The sequence below is a fragment of the Centrocercus urophasianus genome, unplaced genomic scaffold (genome assembly GCF_019232065.1).
Source record: "Centrocercus urophasianus isolate 14NV4802_14NV808 unplaced genomic scaffold, USGS_Curo_1.0 seq_51, whole genome shotgun sequence".
Classification (NCBI taxonomy): domain Eukaryota; kingdom Metazoa; phylum Chordata; class Aves; order Galliformes; family Phasianidae; genus Centrocercus; species Centrocercus urophasianus.
The window spans coordinates 761031-784698 of NW_024885100.1; the positions used below are offsets into that span (position 1 = coordinate 761031).

Below are 23668 nucleotides of genomic sequence, written 5' to 3' on the forward strand. Positions count from 1 at the left end.
GGTTAGAATGTAGGTAGATAGGAAAATTTTCAGGTTGTGCTTGTGAAGTGCTGCAGCCATGTTTGCTTTCTTTGGGAAGCCAAATTTTGTCACCAGGAAGGAGAAAGTTGTTCTTTAGTTTCATGTGCCCTCTGCCTTTATCAGTGCATGCTAACAGAATGCCTTCTGCCTAGCCCTCTAGAGGGGAGAGATAACATTATCTTCTGCTCTCTGCTGCTTGTCGCTGAATTTGCTACTGAATGTTTTTCACTAAAACTTTGGTTTCCAAACTTTATGGGCCAATGGACTGCTGTCAGTTCTCAAAACCTCTTGCAGATTACCAAAGCACCTTCATGGCAATGTTCCCTGGGTAAGGTCTTCAATTTGGTGGTGATTCTAGTTCTGTTTTCCCTGGATTTTCAGAACCCAGATGTCCATGGGCCATAGTTTGGAAATCATTTGTCTGGAGTTAGTGCCTCATTCGGGAAAGGTGTGGGATGGGGAGGGGTGTAATCAAGCAGAAAAGGAAGAGCACTAACCGGTATGTCTTTCTGTCTCCTGACTTGCCCTGTACTAACATCAATCCCCTTCCATCTTTTGTTGGCTGAAGCAGTGCTCCTCCCCTCTGCAGGACAACATTCCCATAGCTCAGCGCCGGCGCTTCACCCGTGTAGAAATGGCCCGGGTTCTGATGGAGCGCAATCAATACAAAGAGAGGTTGATGGAGCTCCAGGAGGCTGTCAGGTGGACTGAAATGATCAGGTGAGGATGGATGTTGGTGCAACATCCCTTCAGGACAGAGCCTGCTCACACTGCACCTTTTGCTTTTAGCCTTAATGCCCTTAATAAGATACGGAAGATGTGCTGAATGTTTTCCAAACTATATTCTTCTCATACCTAATACTTTCTCTCTTATTGCTGATCCTGGGCTGCAAATCAAGAGTTACCGTTATTATTTGGAGACACTGGGCAGCTGTTTCTCTTGATAGTTTCTTGTGCTACTTAAGCTCAGAAAAGCTGTCAGGAAAAGGTTTGCTTCTAATTAGTTCCTTTGACGGTGGCTTTCGAGGACTGTAATGCTGGGGTTTGGGTTAGGATTAGAGTTTATCATTACCAGACTGATACTGTGGCAGTGATACTGTGAAAGGGAGTTGATAAAGCACTGATCTGAGAACATTTATTTGCACTTCATCGAAATATAAAGCAATTGGATATCCCTTCATTAAAATGACTGCGTGTCACTTGCTCTGTGTTAAAATGAATTCTGAGTTGTGACATGGCTTCCTTGGTGCAAATTGCCTGCTGATTGGTTGAATTTTAGGTTGTTTGGCAGAAATTTGGGTAAAAGATTCTGAAATTAAAATGATTCTTTTGTATTTGTTCTTAGAGCTTCCCGTGAGCACCCATCCGTCCAGGAGAAGAAGAAGTCCACCATTTGGCAGTTGTAAGTTCTTTGGTGAACTATGTGAGATGAAGAAAAGGGGAAAAGTTGCCATTTCTACTTCTACAGCAGCTTAGTAGACTCCTGCTCTCGTATTAATGAGAAGTCAGTTGAAACTCTTGTTAGCTGAACCCTTTTGCCTGCAAGGGCTTTCTTTCTCCTTAGCGAAATTAAGATCAGATCTGAACATCCCTCTCAATTTTGCTTCACAAGCTGAAAAGGGTTCTGCTTGACCTGGGATGGAAACATACGTACACTCAGAATCTTTTTTAATAAAGGAGGTTTTTCAGAAGGCACCTGTTTTTTAAAGCTAAAAAAACCTTATGTCGATCAAACAGAAGTAGGGCAGTTTTCATGAAGAGCTTAAAGCAGCTGTTGGCACCTCTGTTGTGTGTCTGTGGTATGTTGTGTCCCTGGGCTCCTTTTCTCACACTGGCCTTTTCCTGTCCTTAGCTTCAGCCGTCTGTTCAGTTCCTCCTCAAGTCCCCCACCAGCAAAGAGGACCTACCCATCTGTGAACATCCACTACAAGTCTCCAACCACAGCAGGGTTCAGCCAGCGACGCAGTCACACCATGTGCCAGATCTCCTCTGGCAGCCGCACCCTGGAGTTCTTCCCTGAGGAGTGAGTTACGTGCTGTGTCCCCAGCCAGGTCCCCCAACTTTTTCTTCAAACAAGCTGTTTTCCACTGAAAATGGATAGGCATGGATAGGCTCAGCAAAGTGGCAGTTTTGTTCTCTGAAAGTACGACTGCTGTGATTTTCTGGACTGTGATGGTTCATATCAGCAGAGACCACTTTTGGCCTCAGGGTTTGCCTCAGCCCTGGTTGTGCCCTGCTGTTTGCACATCATGTGAGAAAATGAAGCAGGGCTTCTGTGGTAGTGTGTGGCAGCACTGGGCAATGGGCTGGGGACAGTCTTGGCCAACCCCATCGGCCAACACGTCAAGTGAAGACAAGTTCTCTCAACAGCACATTTCTTTTTCAATATTTGGTTTTCATTTTCCTTTAGAAGAGCCTCTAAATACTGCTACCGCAGCACTTTCTCTCTGTCCTTTATTTCTCTGACATGAGGGGAAAAAAATCTTCACTTCTGTACGTAATTTCAGGATGGATATGTTCTACAACTACAAGGTGGTACAGTTTTGTATGTGCTGTGTTTGTGTGGAAGGGCTTTGGAGAATGTGATGATAAACTACAACATGTAGTGTCTGCAGTGTGAAGTTTTGACTGGAAAGCCAGTAAACCAGCTGTAAGATTTTCTGTAGGTAAAAAATATCTTTAGGAGGGTGAATTGGTATTTTTTAAATGCCCACTGCTTTTCTTCCATTCATCTTATCTGGCTACCATACTGCAGCCGTTGTGTGGTTTCTGAGGGCATTTTAATACTACATGAAGTGCTGTGGCTAACAGCTGCTAGAAGCTGTTTTCTCCTCCTCTCTCCAAGGGAAGAAGCATGTGCTGGGAAATGTTTTGTCTTAGGAGTTTGTTTTAAGTATATTTTTAAAGCTTGAAATTACATTTTAAATATAATAATTGAAGTATAGTTGAACTATAATTTTTGAAGTATAATAAGTTTGATGGGATTTATTTGAAGAATGTCTGTCATTCCGTGTGTGGAGTTTGGCCTGGATCTTTTTGCTGCTGTTGTTCATACCTTGGAATGATTATTTAAAAACCTATTGAAAGCTGGAACTGATACTCAAACAAATCTTGTTTACATGAAAACACATCCTAAGAGCTGACTGATGTTTTGTCTTACCTCTGCCAAAGCTGAATTCATTGTGTTGAAACCAGCAGTTTCAAAAGCAATTAGTGCATATTTTCCCTGTCAGCAAAGTTTAAAATGGACGTAAAAATAAATAGTTGAATACAATGGAGGAGGGAAGAGATCAAAACACATTCCTCATGGAGACATTAGGTCAGGAAACTGTAACAGCTAAGCAGAAATGGATAGAATCTCATAGCTAGTCGTATGGAAGGTGGATGCTGTGTCCAAAGGGCTCATGGAACATTGAAGTGGAGATGATCACAGTTTGGTCTGGTGCATCTTTCAGGTTACAAGGCATTGGAGATTAGGGCTGCTGAGGGCTGTCTGCTTCAAAACAGTTTTTCTCTCATTTCCTGCATCTCCTTTTCTCCCTGTGCAAAGACGGACCGAAGCTGCTTTGCACTCCTAGACTTTTTGCCTGAATTTGTACTGCCCTGTTAAGGGACAGCTGCCCGTGTTTTTAACCCTAGGCTGAGAAGTAACGCTGTTGCTTCTCTCCTCAGTGACTGCACGTCCTCGGCACGCCGCGAGCAGAAGCGGGAGCAGTACCGCCAGGTCCGGGAGCACGTGCGGAACGATGATGGGCGGCTGCAGGCCTGCGGCTGGAGCCTCCCTGCCAAGTACAAGCAGGTAGGTACCATGCCCAGAGAGACAGGGGGTGCAGACTTCATCCCTCGTAGTGAAACTCTGAAGACCTGGCTCTCCCTCTGGTAACCTTAGCCATAATTGTTAAATATTCCAGTTGAGGTATTGTGTATGTGGCAATTTTCTGTGTGATAATTGCAAGCACAGAATAAATGAATTTTTTTCTGTATCTCCACCAAAGTCAACAGAAGATAATTTTTCTTTTTGAAGGTACTGAAAGAACCTAGGCTAGAACTACAGCAGCTGCTCTTTGTCCATCTTGTTTTCATTCCTTCGTTATTGAGTTTCAACATCAGCTATTTTATTTACGAGAACTCTACTGATTGTTCAGTTTAAAAGCCAAATGCAGTACAGTTTGTTCCCCATTCTCTTCTTTAGTAAAACAAACAAAAAACAGTCATCAGTCTCATTTGTTGTCCTGTGGCTTGTATAACTCTGGTCAGAAATCACCTGAAAAGAGTGCGGTGGAATTGAATGCATTTCAGGCTATGATGGAAAAGAATGCCAGTGTTCTGCCTCTGCACAGGGAGTGAACTCCAACAAAACCTTTGTCTTTCAGCAGTGCAGTGTACAGCCTTGGCTGGCTGTACCTGGGACACCATACCATGGGGAGAGAGATGGTCTCTCAAGTTCCCATCCCTGTGGGGAGGGACATTTTCATACATGATGTCAGATGAAGCAACAGCTGCTATTGGCAAGCACCTCTGAAGCAGAAGCTTGGTCTGCCCTGTTGGTCAGAGCTCTGACAGTGCCACGGCCTGGTGTTTATGCCCTGGTACTGTCTTTTCTGTTTTCTCTTTCCCACAGCTGAGCCCCAATGGTGGTCAGGAAGATACTCGCATGAAAAATGTCCCTGTGCCTGTATATTGTCGCCCACTTGTAGAGAAGGACCCAACCATGAAGGTATGTTGCATGACATTTCAGTACAGAAAGGGGCATGGAATAAGCAGAATTTATTTGCAAACTATGCAATTTTTATGACAGTCTGCATTTTTTTCATTTCGAATGTTATCTTCTGCTTCTTTTTTGGAAATAGTAGTTTGTAGTATATGTGGGGAAAAGTACCTCTCGTACATAATTATCAGTTGATTCTCAGTGCCAGGTCCCACATCTGTCTTACTTTTTTGGGTTTTTTTTTTTGAGGCATCTCTTCCATAGTATCAACAATTTAATACTTAGGAATAAGGCTTTTGGTAAGTCTCATACAGGTATAATACAAAGCAGTGTAAAAATTCATGAAAAGGAGCAGGTGAAAACAAAACCACATTTCATCACCCTTCCTTTGAGTTCCACCATTGATCAGGAATCACTGATTACAGGCCAAAATTAGCTAAGGGAGTCTTCTGGAAAGCTGTATCTATCAATACTGGAACATTTTCAGTAGAATTGCAATTAAGAATAAATGATCCTCTTTCTGTATGTAGCACATCTGTCTGCGGTAACTAGTTGTTTCCAAATAAGCAGTCTGTCATTAACTTCACCGAGATTTTGAGCTGATTTTCATCAAGCTTTGGTTGAGTTCAGTGCTTCTTAGTGTACCCCAAACTAGTTAGAAACAGCTGCTATGTCCTGCTTGCTTTGCTGCACTACCTTAGGAACACCAGAGTCAGACGGGGGATGTTTCAGAAGCCTGTTTCAGTTATGTGCCTGATTTTTATATTTATTTTCTTTAAAACATTAGTCATGTCTGTTAAAAATCATAATGGTTTTCACAAGGTTGCAGAGATCCTTTTTCTTATCTCCATTTAGTCTGACTGGGTCTCCTAGCAGAAATCAGCAATCACCTGTTGTTTTTTCCACCTCGGTGTTTCAGGTGTTGGGTATGTGTGCTAAGCAGCATGGGCTTACAATTCCATTTCTGTTGTTTAGCTCTGGTGTGCAGCTGGAGTCAATCTCACTGGATGGAGACCATTGGAGCAGGAGGCTGGGAATGGGCAGAAACTGGATCCTGGACGGGATCCTCTCACCTGCGATCGGGAAGTGGAGGGCGAGAACAACAAAAGTAACCATACATCTCCTGAAAAGAAAAAGGTCAGATTTTTTTTTTTCTTCAGTGTTATTTCTCCTTCCATCTCTTACATTCCTTGTCTCTCTGACTGTCTTTGCATTATGTAATGCTATGGGTGAAGTCTTGTACTGTCGCTACTGCTGTAGTCATTCAGAGGCATTGGCTATTTGGGGAAGTTTGGGGTTCTCTTACAAACTCTTTTGAAATTTATTTATATATAATAATAATAATGATAAAATCATAAATCATTTGGGATGGAATTTTCGACTGTCAGTTTTTTGAACTTTTGGAATTTTGAAAAAAATTCTAATAGTGATAGATAAGGACTGATGAAGTTGCTAGGAAGACTTAGAGTCCTCATCTCTATAAATGAAAAAAGAAAACCACGCAAAACCAAACAGCAAAGAATGCTTCAAGAAGAACGTAGACATAGCGAAGTTTGTGAGTTCATTTGGTTCACAAATTGAAGTTCTTGAGATTTTATTACAGCTCTGTTTTTTCAAATGTTGTCTTAAGTGTTTTTTAAGACCCACTTACAGAGTACAGATATTTATACAGATACAACAGATACAACATTTTCTCCTTCCTGGTTTGTGGACTTTGTCACAGCTGTCTCTCACTGTCTGTGATCAGATTGCTTATGCTGACAGCTTGAGCACATTCCAGCTTCATGGTATTCTGTCTAAGTGAATGTTCAGTGATATTAGTCAGATAGCTCAGAAATTAATGGCTGAGTTCCTCTAGCCCTAGGAGCCATACAGGCTTTTGGCTGCTCTTCCAGATACAAGTGCAGCAATGTGAAGAAAAGTTGTATTGCTTCTGTTGCACCAGCTAGGAGGAGAGTGGGATCTTTGGAACTGGTGTTGTGATCTTTGCCAAGCAGGAATATGCTCGGTCTGATCTGAGGGGAGCACTGATTCTGCCTGTGTTTGCTCTCCTGAAGGCAAAAGAGTTCCATGAAATGGATGCCACGTCCAGTCGTGTCTGGATCCTCACCAGTACCTTGTCAACAAGTAAAGTTGTAATCATTGATGCCAATCAGCCTGGCACAGTGGTGGACCAGTTCACTGTCTGCAATGCTCATGTGCTCTGCATCTCCAGCATCCCTGGTAAGTAATGTTCCACTACTGGCTATGGTCTGCACAAGGTCACAACTTGCTCAGCTAAGGAGTGACAAGTGTAGCATCCTCACTTCAGAGTTGGCCTTTGGAAGCTGCTGCATTCTGTAATTGTCCCTCAAAAGCATAACTCCAGAGCTTGCCTTCTTCTAAGTGGAATCTTGTGGAGATTCTTCACTTCTGAGCATTTAGTAAGTGATTCCTTTGGCATGCAAAGGATGACTCTTGGGGAGAAGAGTGAGCCTTGCTCAGGTTTGGAGGGCTCTGTAGCTGGTGTGATAGTTGACACTGGAATGAGGGGATTCACTACAGTGTTGGCTGGTGCTGTGGTCCCTCCCTGGGGCTTGTGAACCCTGAGTACCAGCATCCAACCGTACGGTGACCTCAGGACTACTGGGATGCGTAGGTTGGCAGTGACTGCTAGATTTATGGGAGAATCTGTTCTTTGCCCTTCAGCGGCCAGTGAGAGTGATTATCCTCCAGGAGAGATCTTTCTGGAGGGCGATGTAAATCCTGAAGAGTCGTCTGGAACAGATGGTGTCTTGGCAGGAATCACTCTGGTGGGCTGTGCAACTCGCTGCAATGTGCCACGAAGCAACTGTTCCTCGCGTGGTGACACACCTGTGCTGGACAAAGGACAGAGTGAGTTTTGGATATAAAGCCTAATGGCAGCCTTTAATAGCTAGTTCCATGTAACCATGGTCTTACAGCTGCATCCTTCTCCCCTGGCTTAACTGTTCCAGAGATTTCAAGACGTTTCTTAATGCAGTACATGATATCCAAAGCCATTTGGTACTTTTTCCTTTAGAGCCATCCTTTTTTGAGTGATCCACAGCCTAGTTGTGGGGTTAGTATAACAGAATATTTTGAGCAGGTGATGTTAGCTCTCCTAAATCCTGTTCTAATTGCTTTTTCCTCTCAACCATGTCTTCTAGTCATGTAAGCTTATATGATAGTGTAATAATGCTCTTGCTGATTATGTACTGCTGATTACATACTACTGATTACCCACTACTGTGGGTAGCCTTGGAGAACTCTTGATATTCTATTAAACTCGGGTGGTGCCTCGCTGGAAAACTGCCTCTATTTTCCTCCCAGAGCAGCAGACGCTCTGGAGGAGCTTCTGTCTATGATGCAGTCTTTGGGTTTGATTATAATTTACAAATAAGGATGAAAGAAATGAAAACAGGATTTCTTTCTGGCTAGCTTTCAGCCTGGTCCCCCTGCTCTTTGTGCACCTCACACTGTTCTTTGTCACCTAGGTGAAGTGGCTGCTGTCTGCAATGGGAAGATCAACCAATCTCAGTCTACAGAGGAAGCAACAGAAGCTACAGAGGTGCCAGAGAATGGTACAAGTGAGACAGAGCCCGTTCAAGCCCGTTCTGGACCCCTCACAGAGCACGTATTTACTGACCCAGTCCCTGCACAGGCATCTCTTCGTCAGAACGGGTAGGCTGTCTGGGCCAACGTGTCCCTTCAGTTACTACCAGGTCTGTTTTCATAAGCTGCTTATGAGAACAAGCCTGATCTTCTCATAAAGTGTCAAACTTTTTTCAGTCCAGGTAGTATTTCAGATGGAATGATGAGGGGAGGAAGAAATAAAATAAATGCAGTTCAGGCAGCAGCAGATTGTGTCAGCTGTTGAAGAGCAATTATTTGATCTCTTGATGATAATTTAGATAGATCTTCCAAAATACGCAGGCACTTAATGTTCTTACCAAAGGGGCTTTTGATCCATGTGTGATCATTTGTTTATTCCAGCAGTAGCTCTGGATGTCTGTAAAGATAATGAAGAAAGCATGTCAGTGCCCCAGAATTCTTAATGTGCCTAATACGATGGTTTGAGGGGTTGTTCTGAGTGGTTTCTGTTGGAGCTGGAAATGAACACAAATTGTTGGGGAAAATTACTTCCAAACACTAAGTTAATTTTTTTGGCCATAAAGTAGTGGCTGTTTGTTTTGGCAGGGGATGGGAAAGGAAATTTTGAATATTAGGGAGTCAAGGAACTGAAAAACACTGAGGGGAGGGATGTGTTGTGTGTGTACAAGTGCCTTTATCTGCTTGTGCAGTGCCAGCCTGTGTGTGCAGGTGAGCATTCTATGCATTACAGTTAAAGGCCTCTAACCACCTTCCTTTGCCCTTTAAGAGAGAATGGGCAGCTGAAAACAGAGTCAAGCACAGCACTGCCAGATCAGGAGCTGAATGGGGATGCTGCTGGGACATGTACCAGTGCTGCACCCACCATGTGGCTGGGAGCACAGAATGGCTGGTAGGTTCCCCTTAGGCAGATTCTCTGCCTCGGTTGTCCTCTGGCCTCCACTTTTCATGTCCTTACGCACCTAGTTTGCTTTTTGTTTCTAAAGTAGGTATTCATTACTGTTTCTGAGTCCTCAGCTCATAATGGGCGCTGTAACTTCACCTTACTGTGCACACTCCTGTCCTACCAGAAGAAATAATTCAGGCCTGGTTAGTGTGAAGATGAGTGGCCTTGCTGCTAACCCTCCCTGATTTGTCCTTTATCCCAGGCTTTACGTGCACTCTGCTGTATCTAACTGGAAGAAGTGTCTGCACTCGATAAAGCTAAAGGACTCCGTGCTGAGTCTAGTGTAAGTACACACACCAAGGGACACTGAAGGAGGATGCTCAGTGCCTAAGCAGTGTCTTCCATGGGGGTGGTAGTTCTTTGTCAGTCATCTTTTTTCTTACTCTTAAGTGCATTGATTTATCAGGAAAGTTTTCCTGAGCTTCCTGCTGAGTCACTTTCCTGTACAGCTGCACATGTGAGCCAGTACAATGAATAAGGAAGGTACTACAATGTATTTATAGTATCAGGTGGAAACAAGTGGGAAGGAGAAAAGGAAGACTTGAGAAGGGTAGTAAATAGGGTGGAATTTGTTGAAATTGATGGAGTTGATAGTGTGAAAGAGAAGTTAAACTCAGCAGGAAATTGTTTGATGATTTGACTACACACAAGGTAGGAGATTGGACTCTGAGCCCTTATAGGCCGTGCCAGCAAGTCTAAAACTGAATGGAAATTCTAGGGAAAACACAAGAATGGTTTGTCTGGATATTGGAAAGGATCTGTTAAGTCCTTTGTTTCCACAGAGTTTTTTTTAATGGTTTTTATTGTCCTGTGATTTCAGGCATGTGAAGGGAAGGGTCCTTGTTGCTCTGGCAGATGGAACACTGGCCATATTCCACCGAGGAGAAGGTAAGGATTAGTGTAATAAAATTAAAACAAGTTGGTCAAGACTGTGGCAGTTATTTAAATAGTATTCCAAGTCAAGAAAGAGAAAGTGCTAGATTGCCAGAGTACAAATGCTTGGTTAAAATGCATAGCTTTTATATACCTTTAATACACCCCTGATCCAGAAACATCTCCAGACATCTCCATGTAAGTTGGAGCATATTCCAACATTGTTTGCTGAGGTTTTCTGAAAAGAAGAAAGAAAGTGTAAAAATGCTATGTAGTATAGGAGGAAGGAATGCAGTGTGCCTAGGAGCACATACACTGTGCAGTTGCTTGAAGCATGTTTGATGAGATTAATGCATTTGGGCCATAACCAGTATTACTGGGCATTCACAAATCAGCTGTACAGTTCGTGTGAAGGGAGCTCCCAACAGCTCCGGGAGGCAGTGCCTGAGCAGATCATCTGTGCAGTGCAGGGCAGTTAGAGTCTGTGTCGGCAGTGGAGTTGGTCTCTGTGGATGCAGAAGGATGGAGCTAGGATTTTCTGGAAGCCTGAAAGTCCCAAATAGATAGAGCTTTCACATTGCACCTGGCCAGTTCTTCTTGTGATAAAGAAAAGATGTCTGAGTAAAAATATCTTGAAATGAGAGGACTAGGGCACGTACTAAGGCACGTCAGTTTGTGCCTTAGTCCTCTCATTTCAAGATATTTTTTTGAATTCTGTGTTTCTTGTCCTCTTTGCTGTTGTAGATTTTGTTTCCCTATAACTTCAGCAGTTCCTGAGCTGTGCTCATACAACTCAGAGGAATTTGCAAATTGTGAATAATATTTGCTTATAAAGAATTTATTTATCAGGTGTTCATTGGGTAACAGTTTATCAACCAGATATTCTGGTTTTGTGCAATGTAATTTTCGATTCAGGCTTTTTCATGAATGTGAGCCTGACCATTGACACACTCTGAATGTTCCCATCAGAAATATGGTAATGCTCCATCACCTAGAGGCAAAAGACAGAACCTACCTGATGAGTTAGAAAGTAAGAACAAGAGAACAGGTATCTGATTCCTTATCCTGGATTTGACACTCCACAGAATCGTGTTGTCTGTGTGTGCAGTGGGACAGCCTCACCATGAAGAACTGTGTGCTCCATTTCCTTTAAGTTTCCACAGAGTCTTGTTAGTTTGTCTGTCTTCCCCTTCTGATTTTGTTGTACTTGTTAAGGAAGACTGTTCATTTCATTACCATAAAAGGATCTGTAAATTAGCCTGAGCTGGAGAGCTTTTAGCCTACCAAAGTAAGCTTTGTCATGTGCCTGCTAACTGTAAGGCTGTGTCTGAAGCAGTAACATGTGCTGATGGGAGTTCACAGACATAAGCAAGATCAGCTTTTAAGGATCAGGTAGGCCTTGTATACCTAGATATAAATGGAATGACAGAAATGTATCTTTCTGCACTTGTTTTTCACCCCAGATCGTCAGTGGGATCTCAGTAATTACCACCTAATGGACCTTGGTCACACTCACCATTCTATCCGCTGCATGGCTGTTGTGTATGACAGAGTCTGGTGTGGCTATAAGAACAAAATCCATGTTATTCAACCTAAGACAATGCAGATTGAGGTAAGAGAGGAAATGTGTGCACGTATGCATACAGATACTTGTATCTATTCTTCTGTTTTCTGCTGCAGAGCGTGGAAACACAGAACTTACTTGTCGGTATTGACTGCAATGAAAACTGTCAGTCTGCCAGTTGGGGTTATCTTCAGACCCAGTCTGCCAGGGAGGTGTTTATTCCTTCCTCCTTTGGCAGAGATTAAGTCTTGCAAAAAGCCTGAAATGAGCACTGTCTTTGCCTTTGTTAGTGAGACCCTGGGCTCACATGCTGTACAAACATGCCTGTGCATTACAGCTGCAGTCTAAGACTTCTCCATTTGTAGGCATTGTGGCATGAAGAAGTCAGCGAGCCCCAGTGGTTCCACTTGCCTAATTAAAAAAAATAAATACTCAGACCCTTTTAGTTGAAAGATTTGTTTCGTACAGTGGAGTTCACGCAACCGTGCTTAACAGTGTGTGCAGTAATTTACTTGTAGAGAGAAGTGTTGAAGTTCACATCAGTGAGTGAAGGCAGCTTGCTGATATTCAGGATTTCTCTTGGAGCTGCTGGTTTCTAAATGATTTTGCTCCCAAAGTGGCATGCAAAGACTGTCATATTCTCTGTGGAGCCACAGCTCTGCACCACGAAACTCGTTTGATAGAGCATCATCTGTATCCTATATTGAACTTCTGAGGTCATGTGCATTTTGTCTGAGGCCTTTGAAACCCAAATAAGCAATCTCTGTTAAGGAAAATATATAGAATATATGAATAGATATAGGAACATATGTATAGATAATTGGAAAAGCTTTTGTGAACTTGCATTGCTCTACTTATGTGTCAATTCAGAAGTCTTTTGATGCCCACCCTCGGCGTGAGAGCCAGGTGCGACAGCTGGCGTGGATTGGAGATGGAGTGTGGGTTTCCATCCGCCTGGATTCCACTCTGAGGCTTTACCATGCCCACAGCCATCAACATCTGCAGGACGTTGACATTGAGCCTTATGTCAGCAAGATGCTAGGTGAGGCAGTAGGGATCGCCTCTCAATGGTCTGTTGCTTACTGAGATCAGCGAGAAATGAAAAATCGTTAGCAGACATTGCCCAAAAGTCATACAGATTGCTGATGCTCCCATTCCCATGCGTGCTTACAGGTACTGGAAAACTGGGCTTCTCATTTGTACGGATTACAGCCCTGCTCATTGCTGGCAATCGTCTCTGGGTAGGAACAGGGAACGGCGTTGTCATCTCCATTCCACTGACTGAGAGTAAGTGACATTCATCAGAGATTTTTCTGTGCCCCCCTGAAAAGAGCAGTGCTTTGGTGAATTGGTGATTTCTGGCAGATGGCTTTGGTGGGCCAATACTTTCTGGACATTTTTACTCTGAACTTGACAAAGTGTTCAGAGAGAAGAGTGCTGAGTGTGAATGACCCAGGCCTCGATTTAACTCTTCCTTAGTTATGTAATTAAGTGTTCAGCTGAATGAATTTAACCTGTTTAAAGCCAAGTAGAGATTTATTATTGTTCATTTTCAATTCAGTTGAAGGCATGTTTCTCTTGGGCACCAATGTAATCTTTCCTCTCTATATAGCCTTCTCTTTTGAGGGTGACCTTGACAGAGCAGACTGATGTGAACTGATTCTGTACCTACTGGGAAGCCGGAGAAACAGAGTTGGGAATTGTAGCAAGTCTCCAAAAGGAGGAGGCTGTGGGATGAGAAGTCACCAGGAAGATCTCCCTGGAAATTTTTATCTGGTGTGGAGATGCTCAGATGTCTATGTGAATATTTTGCAGAAATTGACCTTAGAAAAAGCTTCATTTTCTCAAATTAGAGTTCAGTTTTTATTAGTCAAGTAGAAATCAGCATCCTAAGACAAGTCCAGTAGCAGCAGTTGGTGAAAGGCACACCTCCAGCACTGGAAATTTAATTGAAGCTCTCAGTAAGCCTGTTCTGTACCTGCCAGTCATCATCAGATTTTTCGTGGTGGAAGGTCTGTTTCAAAATATAACAAGGAGTAGGACTTGAGGCTGACTGCAGCTCCTTTCAGTGGAAAGCAGCAATACATACATGTTCTCATCAGTGCTGACAGGAAAGCTGAGAAACAAATGGCTCTTGGGTAAAAGGGGCAAACCTGTTGCAGCCCTTCTGGAAGTCGGAGTTGAAGTTGTTTCCTCTAAGGCTACTGGAGCTGAACTCCCCTTGGGACTGATGCTGTTGTCATAATTGCAGTTTCAGCTTGTTCCCTGCTATAAACCAGTTGCATTATCTTTTGGTGTTTCTTTAAAAATGTGGTAAGCTGTAAACCTTCACTAGAAACTTTAGCAATAGATCTTTGTGACCAAGCACCTTCATCTGTCTCAGATACCTCGTTTGTCTTTGTGAGATAATAGTAAAATGAGCAAGAACAGTGTTGGTATAAACGAATTCAGCCCATAGCTCATGTGGTTTCTCCAAATATATACATTTCTGTTGCTACCTGAATTTTCTCCCAGTAATCACCTTTTTCTTCTCTCCCATCCTTCCTGTCTCTTCCCGTGCCCCTTTGTGTTCCCACTCCTTGCCTCTACCTAGCTGTAGTCCTCCATCGAGGCCAACTCCTTGGGCTCCGGGGTAAGTCCATTGCCTCCTTCCTTCAGCTTTCACTTCTGCAGCTGCTCACCTTTGCAGTCACTTTCCTACCCTTCCATCCTGCCATTCAGCTCTCCCCATCCATTTTTCCTCATCTCTTTCATTTTAAGTCAGTCAAGTGAGAAAAGTGTCTGGAGACAATAATGTGAAAATGATCATTTCCTACGGTCTGAAACATTTTCGTCCATCTCATCAGCCACCCCTCTGCTTTTTGTGTCGAGTACTTTACTGTATAGTACTATACAGTACTGCCTTTCTGGTAGGCCAGGTCTGAGTTGGAGACTGTGAGGATTTATTCATTCAGCTCCAAAAGCAGGAGCACACTGTTCTTCTGAGGTCATCCTTGGTCATCCTTGGTTTTCCAAGGCTGCATCTCAAATTAGTTTCCAGGCCAGTGGTAGGAAGGGCTGTGACACCTGCCAGCTGCAGGAAGTCAGCCAACACTTAAAAGAAGAACTTGGATGAATACTGAGAATTGTTTGTTTGTGTCACTTAAAGCAGCGTCTGAGCTCGCTGTTCAGATTTATACTTGCCTCAGCCTTTTTAGAGGCAGAAAGTGTTTTTTCTCATTGTAAGATGCTCCTATCCAGAAACATTACTGGTGCATCTCTCTTCCTTTTAAAGCCTCTGGTAGTGGTCACTGTGAGAAGCCAGATGCTGAGCTGGAAGAGCCTTGTCTACTGGGCCTCAGCCAGTTCTGTCTGCCCTCAGTAAACCAAAGCACAGAGGTGCAGAAAGCAAAGCTTTCATCTCAGGGATCTTCCCCCAGCACACACTGATTCTCATTCCTCCATCCAAATATTTGTACTTACCCCAGAATCCCATTGCAAATCTGCTAGGTAAGAACCTCCTTTGTTCCTGAGCCTCTTAATAACTGGAAACCAGCCCAAGCCAACATACAGAGCTACAGATAGTAAGTAAGCAGTTCATTTTGCTCTGTAAGTAAACAGGAAGTGAATACTTTCTGATTTTAGTACGGTTTGTTTTACCGATGCAGAAGAAAAGCATTTCCTGTCCTCATCTCTGAGAACTGCTTTCATCCCTGGTGAATGGAAGCTTTCCCACCTCGAAAGCACAGGCCTGAAAGATGCATGCCTCTGAGCTCACCTTGAGGTCCTTGGGTGCTGTGGATGTTGGACATCTCTTTATGTTCATTGTTTGAGTAGCTGATCTTCTAAATCAAGGACTAAGGAAGGCGCTGGCTCCACTGCTCTGACACTTGCTGGGCTGAGAGGCCTTTGCCAGACACAGAGGCTGCTGAAAGCAGCTTGGTGTGAGCAAAGGACTTGATTTGGAAGCAACGTCAGTTCCCAAAATAGCAGTAGTTCTTCAGGTCTGGTATGGGAGACTAGAGCCTTGATCGTGTCTCAGTTATAGTGGATACATTTGCCTACATTGCCAAGTCCCAGAGGCTGATCACTAGGACAGTAAGTGACTTCTGAAGGCTGGACAGGATTGTTCCTGGAGAAGAGACCTTTAGTGGTGCGCCCCAGAGGCCTTGTCTTGTGTGCCCTAGAGTCACTCTTGTCCACCACCACCAGGGAAGTGTGCATCATTAACAGCCAAATAAAAAAAAGTAGTTTGTTACTGTGAGTGGATTTAATCATCCTAACAGAGAGGGACCGTATAACCTGCTATAGTCCTACATTACAGGGATGGGATGCCATCTAGGGGGACCCAGACAGGCTGAGCAGTGCACTCAGGAGAGCCACATGAGGTTCAGCAAGTCTGAGTGCAAAAGGTCTGCGCCTGGGTCCAGGCAACGTCCACTACCAATACAAGCTGGGGGATGAAAGGATGGAGCACAGCCGTGCTGAAAAGGACCTGGGGGTACTGGTGGGTGGCAGCAGGACGTGTTGGCTCTCACAGTCCAGAAAGCCAACCATTCCTGGGCTGCATCCAAAGCTGTGTGGCCAGCAAGTCAAGGGAGCTCAGCGCTGTGAGAACTCATGCGGAGCTCTGCATCCCGATGGGGAGTCCTCAGTACAGAGAGACATGGACCTGTTAGAGCACATCAGAAATGATCCAAGAGATGGAACACCTCTCCTGTAAAGACAGGCTGAGAGCTGGGGCTGTGCAGCATGGACAAGAGAAGGCTGTGAGGTGACCTGAGAGTGGCCTTCACTACTTGAGAGTATCTGAAGGGGAGCTACAGGAAGGAAGGGGACAGACTCTTTAGCAGGGTCTGTGGTGATAGAGCAAGGGGAAATGGTTTCAAGCTCAAAGAGGGTAGATTTAAGTTGGGTAAAAGGAAAAAGCATTTTACAGTGATGGTGGTGAGGCACTGAATGGATTGCCCAGAGATGTGGTGGATTCCCCATCTCTGGAGATTTGCAAGACCAGGCTGGATCATGCCCTGGACAGCCTGATCTAACTGTGTTGTCCTTGTGCATTGCAGGGGAGTCGGATGAGATGACCTTTTAAATTTCCCTTTCAACTCTAAGGATCCTATGAATATAACCCTTACATAATTCTGGGCTCAGTTCTAGGGCCTGTTCTATTCAATATTTTATCAGTGGTCTGGTTATAGGACTGAAGTGCATCCTCAGCACGTGATGGCACTCAGCTAGGAGGTGCTTTTGACTCCTCAGAGGGTTGAGAAACCTTGCAGAGGGCTCCAGATAGATAGAGCATTGGGCAAGGAGCAACAGCATGAAGTTCAGCAAAGGAAAATGCTGTGTTCTGCACCCAGGATGGAGCAGTGCTGGACACAAGCAGAGCATGGGAGATAAGTAGCTGAAGAGCAGCTCAGCAAAAAGGGATCTAAGTGGTGACAGCAGGCTCAGTGGGAGCCAACAGGGTGCCTTGGCACTAAGAGAGCAAACTGCATTTTGGAGTCTGTTGGGTGACAGCATGGCTGGCAGGTCAAAAGAGGTGATTCTCCTGCTGTACTTAGTATTGGTGTGGCCTCACCTTGAATATTTGGTGTAGTTCTGGGCTCCACAATATAAAAAGGATGGTGCTTGAAAGCATTCAGATGAGGGCAACAAAGCTGGTAATGGAACTGGGAGCCATGTCTTTGAGGAGAGGCTGAGGGCAACCTGGAGAACAGGAGGCTGGGGGTGACCTCTCTGCTCTGCACTCCCTGAGCAGGGGAAGTAAGGGAGGTGCTGTGCTCTGTGCTTGGAAGCCAAGGACAGCATGTGTGGGAGCAGCCCAGAGCTGTGCCAGGGAAGCTCAGACTGGGAATCAGGAAGAATCTCTTTACCATGAGGGTAGGGCAGCACTGGAACTTCCTAGAGAGGCAAGTGCTGCCGCCTGCCTGTCTGTTCATGAGATGTTGGACTGTGTATTGAGATGCCCTCAGTGAAATGCTTTAAGTTTTGATTAGCCCCGAAGTGGACAGTTGGAGTAGGTGATCTTTGAAGGTCCACCCAGCTGAACCATTTTATTCTGTAAGACCTTTTGAGAGATTTGAATCCATAAAGGTTTTCCTTCATGCCTCAAGAGTTTTTTTTTTGATTGTGCCCCTCCTGTAAATGGGGCCAAAACTATGACTAACAATGTTCCTTCTCCTGTCCATAGCCAACAAGACCTCACCCACCTCCGGAGAGGGCAGCCGCTCTGGCGGGGTCATCCACGTGTATGGTGATGACAACAGTGACAAATCTGCCAGCAGTTTTATTCCCTACTGCTCCATGGCTCAGGCACAGCTCTGTTTCCATGGTCACCGTGATGCTGTCAAGTTCTTTGTCTCTGTGCCTGGTAAGGATGAGCACAGCCCTTCCTTATGAGGGTCTGTTAGCACTGTCCATTCTGAGGCAGGAGCTTAGGCTGACCTGCAGCAGAAGGCTGCCAGTTCCTGGCACTTGGAGATCCTGTGACTCAGACACTGGTAGCTCAAACTGCAGTGTCTTTGAGATTTCACCAGCAGAAGGAACTGGCCTGCTCAGTCGTGCTTGTCTCTCAGAGTGCCTGAGGGCTGAGCAGTGGCACTGATGGCACCTCTGTCCTGTCCCAGGCAACGTCCTAGCAACTTTGAATGGGAGCGTGTTGGACAGCCCCTCGGAGAACCCCAGCACAGCAGCCACAGAGACCGAGGGGCAGAAGCTGAAGAATGTCCTGGTGCTGAGTGGAGGAGAAGGGTACATTGATTTCCGGATCGGTGAGTGCCTGCAGTGGGGGGTGTGGAATTGGAAGGGGTGCAAGGGTACGATTTGTGAAGGAGAGGGATCACTGCTGTGGGAAAAGAAATCTGAAAAGCAAGGCTGTTTTTCTCCTACCTCCCGCTGTGGTGGCAGATAGCAAGTATTTTCCTTCCACAGCACGAAGCTGCCAAACCTTCCCCCTGCCTGTGCCTGCAGTGCTGTGCGGTCAGCATTAATGGCCTTGGAAAAATAAAAACATCTGTGCCATTGGCTGCAAACACTGCCGTCCCACTGGAGTCACCTGTGCTGTTCTGGGGCACTCTGTTGTAAACATTGGCTTCCCCAAATGGGAGATGGTTTTCCCTTTAGCTGGAGACAGTTTGTTCCATTCACAGAAGCCTAGTTCAGAAAAGCACCATGCAGTTATTTCTCCAGGCATGCAGGGAGGTCTTGGCTCCTGCTGCCTGTCATCAAACTGTGAAGACTGTAGCACAAATATTCACCTCCTCTGAACAATTTCAGGGCAGTGTAGCTTGGGATTTTCTTTCCAGCCTTTTTTACTCTGCTTTCTGTCTTCAGGGGATGGAGAAGATGATGAGACAGAGGAGAATGCAGGAGATGCCACCCAGGTGAAGCCAGTACTTTCTAAGGCAGAAAGGAGCCACATTATTGTGTGGCAGGTATCCTATATCCCAGAGTGAGAATTTCTCCTTTCCTACCAATGTAAGTGTCCCTGTTCCCACCTGAATGCCACAATGTACATACAGAACGCCTGCATTATACCTACTGCTGGAAACCGACCCCAGACAACTGCAGCGGCTCCTGCCTCAGACTGTGACCCCTTTGTAACCTCTGAACTTGCAGCTTTCATCTTGGGCCCATGAGCTTTCTGCGTGGTTGGATTATTGTTCTGCTCTGGAGCTGGCGTCTACAAGGAGAGAAATGGCAGCGCGTTGATAAAAGTGAAGCTTGGAGCCAGAGCTGTGCAAAAGCTTTGCCTGGGGCTGGGGAGCTGGACAGGTGGTGGGTCTGGTTCTCCAGCAGGATGCCTTGCTCCCACCTGCATGAGAAGTAGTGCAGCACCCTGGCATCCCCGCCAAAGCAGCGATGGAGGATCACAACTCCTACAGCACCCCAGAAGAAATCCTTCCTTGTTCACCAGTGGACTTTCCACCTTATCCACTATGTGCACCCAAGCATAGAATAATATCCCACAGACTGACAGCAGCCAGGTCCAAGGAGCCTTCAATAGAAAGGAATGTCGAGGTTGGGAAGCGCTTTTGCTGTTTGGCTGGAGAAGGTGGCAGGGCTGTTAGTGGGGGGAACACATCCTCCACACTTGCAGATGGAAAGTCTCCCTCCTCTTCTGCTGCTTTTATCATAGCAGTAGTGTGCTGGGTGACGGCATGTGTCCAGAGGGGATTGTTTGGTAGCCTCAGGTGGGTGACAGATGGTTGATTGTGGAGGCCGTGGGGCCTTTCAAAACTATTAACAAAGAAGTACTGGAACCCTGTTATTTTAAAGGGGGAAAAGGCAGTGATATTTTAACTCCCTTCTCTAAAAAAAAAAAAAAAAAAGTCAAGCAGGAAAGAGTTGAGTTCATTCGTTTTGTGAGCCTGAAAGCTTTAGGAGAAAGTTATCTCTACATAGGATTTACTGGCTTTTAAAATAGAGGCAGTGGCAGATAATGTTCGTCTGCTGTGAATTCTGCATTAACACACTGAGATTACTTCGACTCATCAGGACCCCATCCTGCTGGGAACTGCTGGCATCCTGCTGGAAGGAGGTGGCTGTTTTCCTTTAGACAGTGGCTGTCAGGTTAGGAAAGACTCTGTAGGTGCAGTCAAGGTGTACAGGCTGTGTCTTGCCTGAGGTCATGCAGATAAGGGAATTGAGGCCACATCTCCCAGCTCCTTTTACTCAGCATCACAAGCACTGATTGAATTGGTTAGTGAGTGGTTTGAAAAGCTGGATCTCTGTTACTCCTCTAAAGAATGACAGCCTCTGAGAGAAATTCTGACTGCGCTCCTTGTGCAAGCTGTGTGTCCTGCTTGTAGGAGAAGCAGCCAAAAGTGCAGCCAGGGAGAACAGTTTTAAGCTCCATATTGAAAGTGTGGCAGCTCCAGATGTAGAGGCAGTGGTTTGTTTTCCCCTTCTGACAGTTGCAGCAGTTCCTTTCTCTACAAAGAAGAGCTGTTAGCAATGAATTTAGAAGATCCTGGTGGCTGTCTTGTTGGTTTCCTGAGCTGTGCAGCACTGTGGATCTCCCAAGGATGTCCACCTCCATCTCTGAGGAACAAGACCTGTGCTGCTTGTCATGGTCCAGGCTGCTCTCAAGCCTTGTGGTCTGCAGCTGTTTGTGTGCTGCAGGAACACAGCATTCACTGGGGAAGTTTTAACACCTGTCCTCATTCAGCAACCCTGAAATGGTCTTTGGATGCTCAGTTCAGAAAAGGCTGGGGCACACAGTTCCCATCCAGGGAGGCAAGAAGACATACGCAGGGTGCAGAGGCCTCAGCCATCAAAGTATGGGACCACGGTGCTGCCCACACTGCCTGAGCAGCTGGTGACGTGAGGACCCACACTGCTCCTTGCAGAGGTAGGAAGCTAGCTGGGCTGTATCTTCAAGCCAGGATCTGTGGCTTGCATTTGGCTGACTGCGAGCAGCCATTCATGTAGAGGAGAATATTTGAGAGGAGACATCTCACTTGGGGCAGTGCTCACTCATCCCCAGAATGCTTTCTGCTAGAACAGGCTCTCTGGGTCACGGCACAGGGTGCAGTAACGGATGTTGAGACAGCAGATTCCACAGATATCTAACAGTTAGAGCCAGGAAAATGGCATGCTTTGGTGTCATTTAAAGGCAAATGCAATTCTTTAGGTGTGTCAAACCTTCAGCGTAAAAATACAGGATTGCAACGTTCTTACCTCTTACAATTTGTTCTCTATCTGGTTTTAGCAGTAAAAGTGACAATATTCAGTCTTCTGTCACCCACTGGTCCATGGCAACATGAGGAAACCACTCTTGGGCCTCTGCCAGCAGGTTCCTTCCCAGTTTGGTGCTTGGTTTCCTCCAGGAGAAGCACACATGTTGGAGGGGTGGCTCCAGCTCAGCCTCTGCTATCAGCTCCTGTTGGGATGTGGTGGCTGCTGGGCAGCAAGGTGAGAACTGACTGGCTTCAACACACTTCCCTGTCATATCTCCACTGTGATGTATGTAAAGTATCTTGTATGTTACAAAAGGATTTTAAAAAGTGTCTTAAGGCCTGTAAACTCCGCTGTTTGGTCTGAAGATGGCATTCTGTAAAGAGACCGCTGTATGAATACGTTCCCATGCTTTTTTCCCTACGCTATCAAACAACAAACCATATCTGTTCTGTATGTAATAAATGTGTTAACATCAGCAAGTGCCAGTAGGTCTTGTTGCTGGAAAGGTCACTGGGATTTCCGCTCAGCCTTTAGGAACATCACGACACTTAAAATGGTGGGAATGGTCCCGTTCAGCAGCTAGCAAGAAATGAGATGCGTGTTCCTCACTGTCTGAGGAGGTGCTGGTCCTGCAAGACACTGCCTTTGAAGCCAGTGCACATTGTGGCTTCTCTCAGTGTCAGAAATAAAAGACAGGTCCTCCAGCTGCAGTCTGTCCACGTGTCCTTATGGACCCCCTTCAGACAAGCTGTGGGGAATCTTCCATCAGTTCCCTGCCGATACCAGGTGGTCGTTGACAGTGCAATAGGAATGGTGACATTCAGCACTTGATAAGGCGAATTCAGCTGTTCCTCCCAATCCCAGCAGTATTTAGATAAGCTCGTATTTATTTTGTAGAATTGAATTCATTCAAGGGGTACGTACAGCAGTAATAGATAAGAGACAGAAAAGGAGTGAAAATTACTAAGATTATGAATACTGACTCGGTCAATTACCAGCTGTCAGTCTTTATGTTGAACTGCATTGAGCAGTTACTGCTGTCTTCCTAGACAACTTTAATTGCATGATGAGCTGCTTCCTCATTAGCTGCATTGCCTGCATCCTAAGAGCGTGCACGTAAAATTGCAAATAGCAGCAGTGACACAAGTAGTTTGGTGCAGCACCCTGAGAACAGAGCACTTGGCTCACGCACTTGGTGCTAACTGCTGTGCTCACTGTAGCTTAAATAGGCCATCCCCATCTGCTGCCCTTATAGACCTGGGGGAGAGCCCACAGCATTATGGAAAAAAGTGGCCAAGCCTTGCAGGTCTGAAGTGACTTCTGTAGTGTGCTGGGAGCTGTAAACCAGCTCTGGGAGAGGAACCTGGAGCAGGAGATCTGGCTGCCCAGGAGCTGTGTGCTCTAAGCAGAAAGGTGATGAAGCAGAAGGGTTCCTCAAGGACACCCTGCCAGGGGTCAGCCGGCAGCCCTGTAGACCTGCCCTGCAGCTCCTGCAGGAGCCATACAGGAGGCCCGAGCCCCTCATCTCAGGAGCTGTGTTCACAACATGGCAGGGCATGGGGCCACCAAGCAGTGATCCTGGGCTGCTGGCAGAACCTCAAAAGCCAGGTTTGGAAGCAGGTCCCATCCCATCTGTTTCTGCTCCTGCCCAGGCTCCCCGTCCATGCCCTGGGCCTGACCCATTTCTTGGTTTGTCTCTGGCTGTTGGTGGATGCTCTGCTGCTGCGGGCTGCCTGGAGGAGGGCACCACAAGTGCTGGCTGCTCAGCCAGGCCATGCTGGGCTGAGGATAGGATTGCTCCTTCTGAACCCAGAGCTACTTTCTTTCCCCATCCTGCTCCTCCCTCCTCCTCCCTCCTTGGTGCTGTGCTGTTTCTGTAGCACCTCCATCGTGACTAAGGACGAGCTGCAGCTGGACGTCTCAGCCCATGGCAGTGTTAATGCATTATCAGCACTCTGGACTTGCCTCCTATGGATGCTCCCACTGCTTCAAAGCCCTTCTGAACCCTACAGCCTTCCACAGCACAGGAGCAAGAGCCCAGTGCTTCCCAACTATTATAGCTTATAGGATCAGCTGTTAACCCACGTGAAAGCCCTCATCCATGTTAAGCCTTCATGAGCCTTTGGTGAGGAAACCTGTGAAGGACAGGTAGCTGTTGACCTGTTTGCTCTGCCTGCTGACAGCCTTTCTGGCAAACTGGTAGTTTCTAGCCAAACTACCTTGTGTCATCGAGGCCTGCCATGCAGACAGAGGGCACAGAGTCACATTTTTGCTTTCCTTC

The 23668-nt window shown here is 45.7% G+C and overlaps 1 protein-coding gene across 21 annotated transcripts in view; it reads left to right on the top strand.

The window, feature by feature from the left end:
• The window catches only part of MAPK8IP3 (mitogen-activated protein kinase 8 interacting protein 3), a 74194-nt gene extending 52332 nt beyond the window's left edge, over positions 1-21862 (top strand). For 8 of the 21 annotated variants that reach the window (XM_042835312.1, XM_042835321.1, XM_042835317.1 and 5 more), the window contains 19 exons: positions 590-741; positions 1367-1423; positions 1874-2044; positions 3694-3820; positions 4643-4738; positions 5705-5866; positions 6787-6952; positions 7418-7603; positions 8224-8410; positions 9108-9230; positions 9487-9567; positions 10105-10172; positions 11621-11769; positions 12592-12763; positions 12895-13008; positions 14315-14353; positions 17897-18076; positions 18333-18476; positions 19039-21862. In XM_042835312.1, the coding sequence (XP_042691246.1) occupies positions 590-741; positions 1367-1423; positions 1874-2044; positions 3694-3820; positions 4643-4738; positions 5705-5866; positions 6787-6952; positions 7418-7603; positions 8224-8410; positions 9108-9230; positions 9487-9567; positions 10105-10172; positions 11621-11769; positions 12592-12763; positions 12895-13008; positions 14315-14353; positions 17897-18076; positions 18333-18476; positions 19039-19160 (2496 nt within the window). In that variant the 3' untranslated portion in view covers positions 19161-21862. The remainder of the gene's footprint in view (positions 1-589; positions 742-1366; positions 1424-1873; positions 2045-3693; positions 3821-4642; positions 4739-5704; positions 5867-6786; positions 6953-7417; positions 7604-8223; positions 8411-9107; positions 9231-9486; positions 9568-10104; positions 10173-11620; positions 11770-12591; positions 12764-12894; positions 13009-14314; positions 14354-17896; positions 18077-18332; positions 18477-19038) is intronic. The other 13 variants (XM_042835318.1, XM_042835325.1, XM_042835326.1 and 10 more) reach the window with 7 other exon arrangements.
• Positions 21863-23668: the final 1806 nt, after the last annotated feature.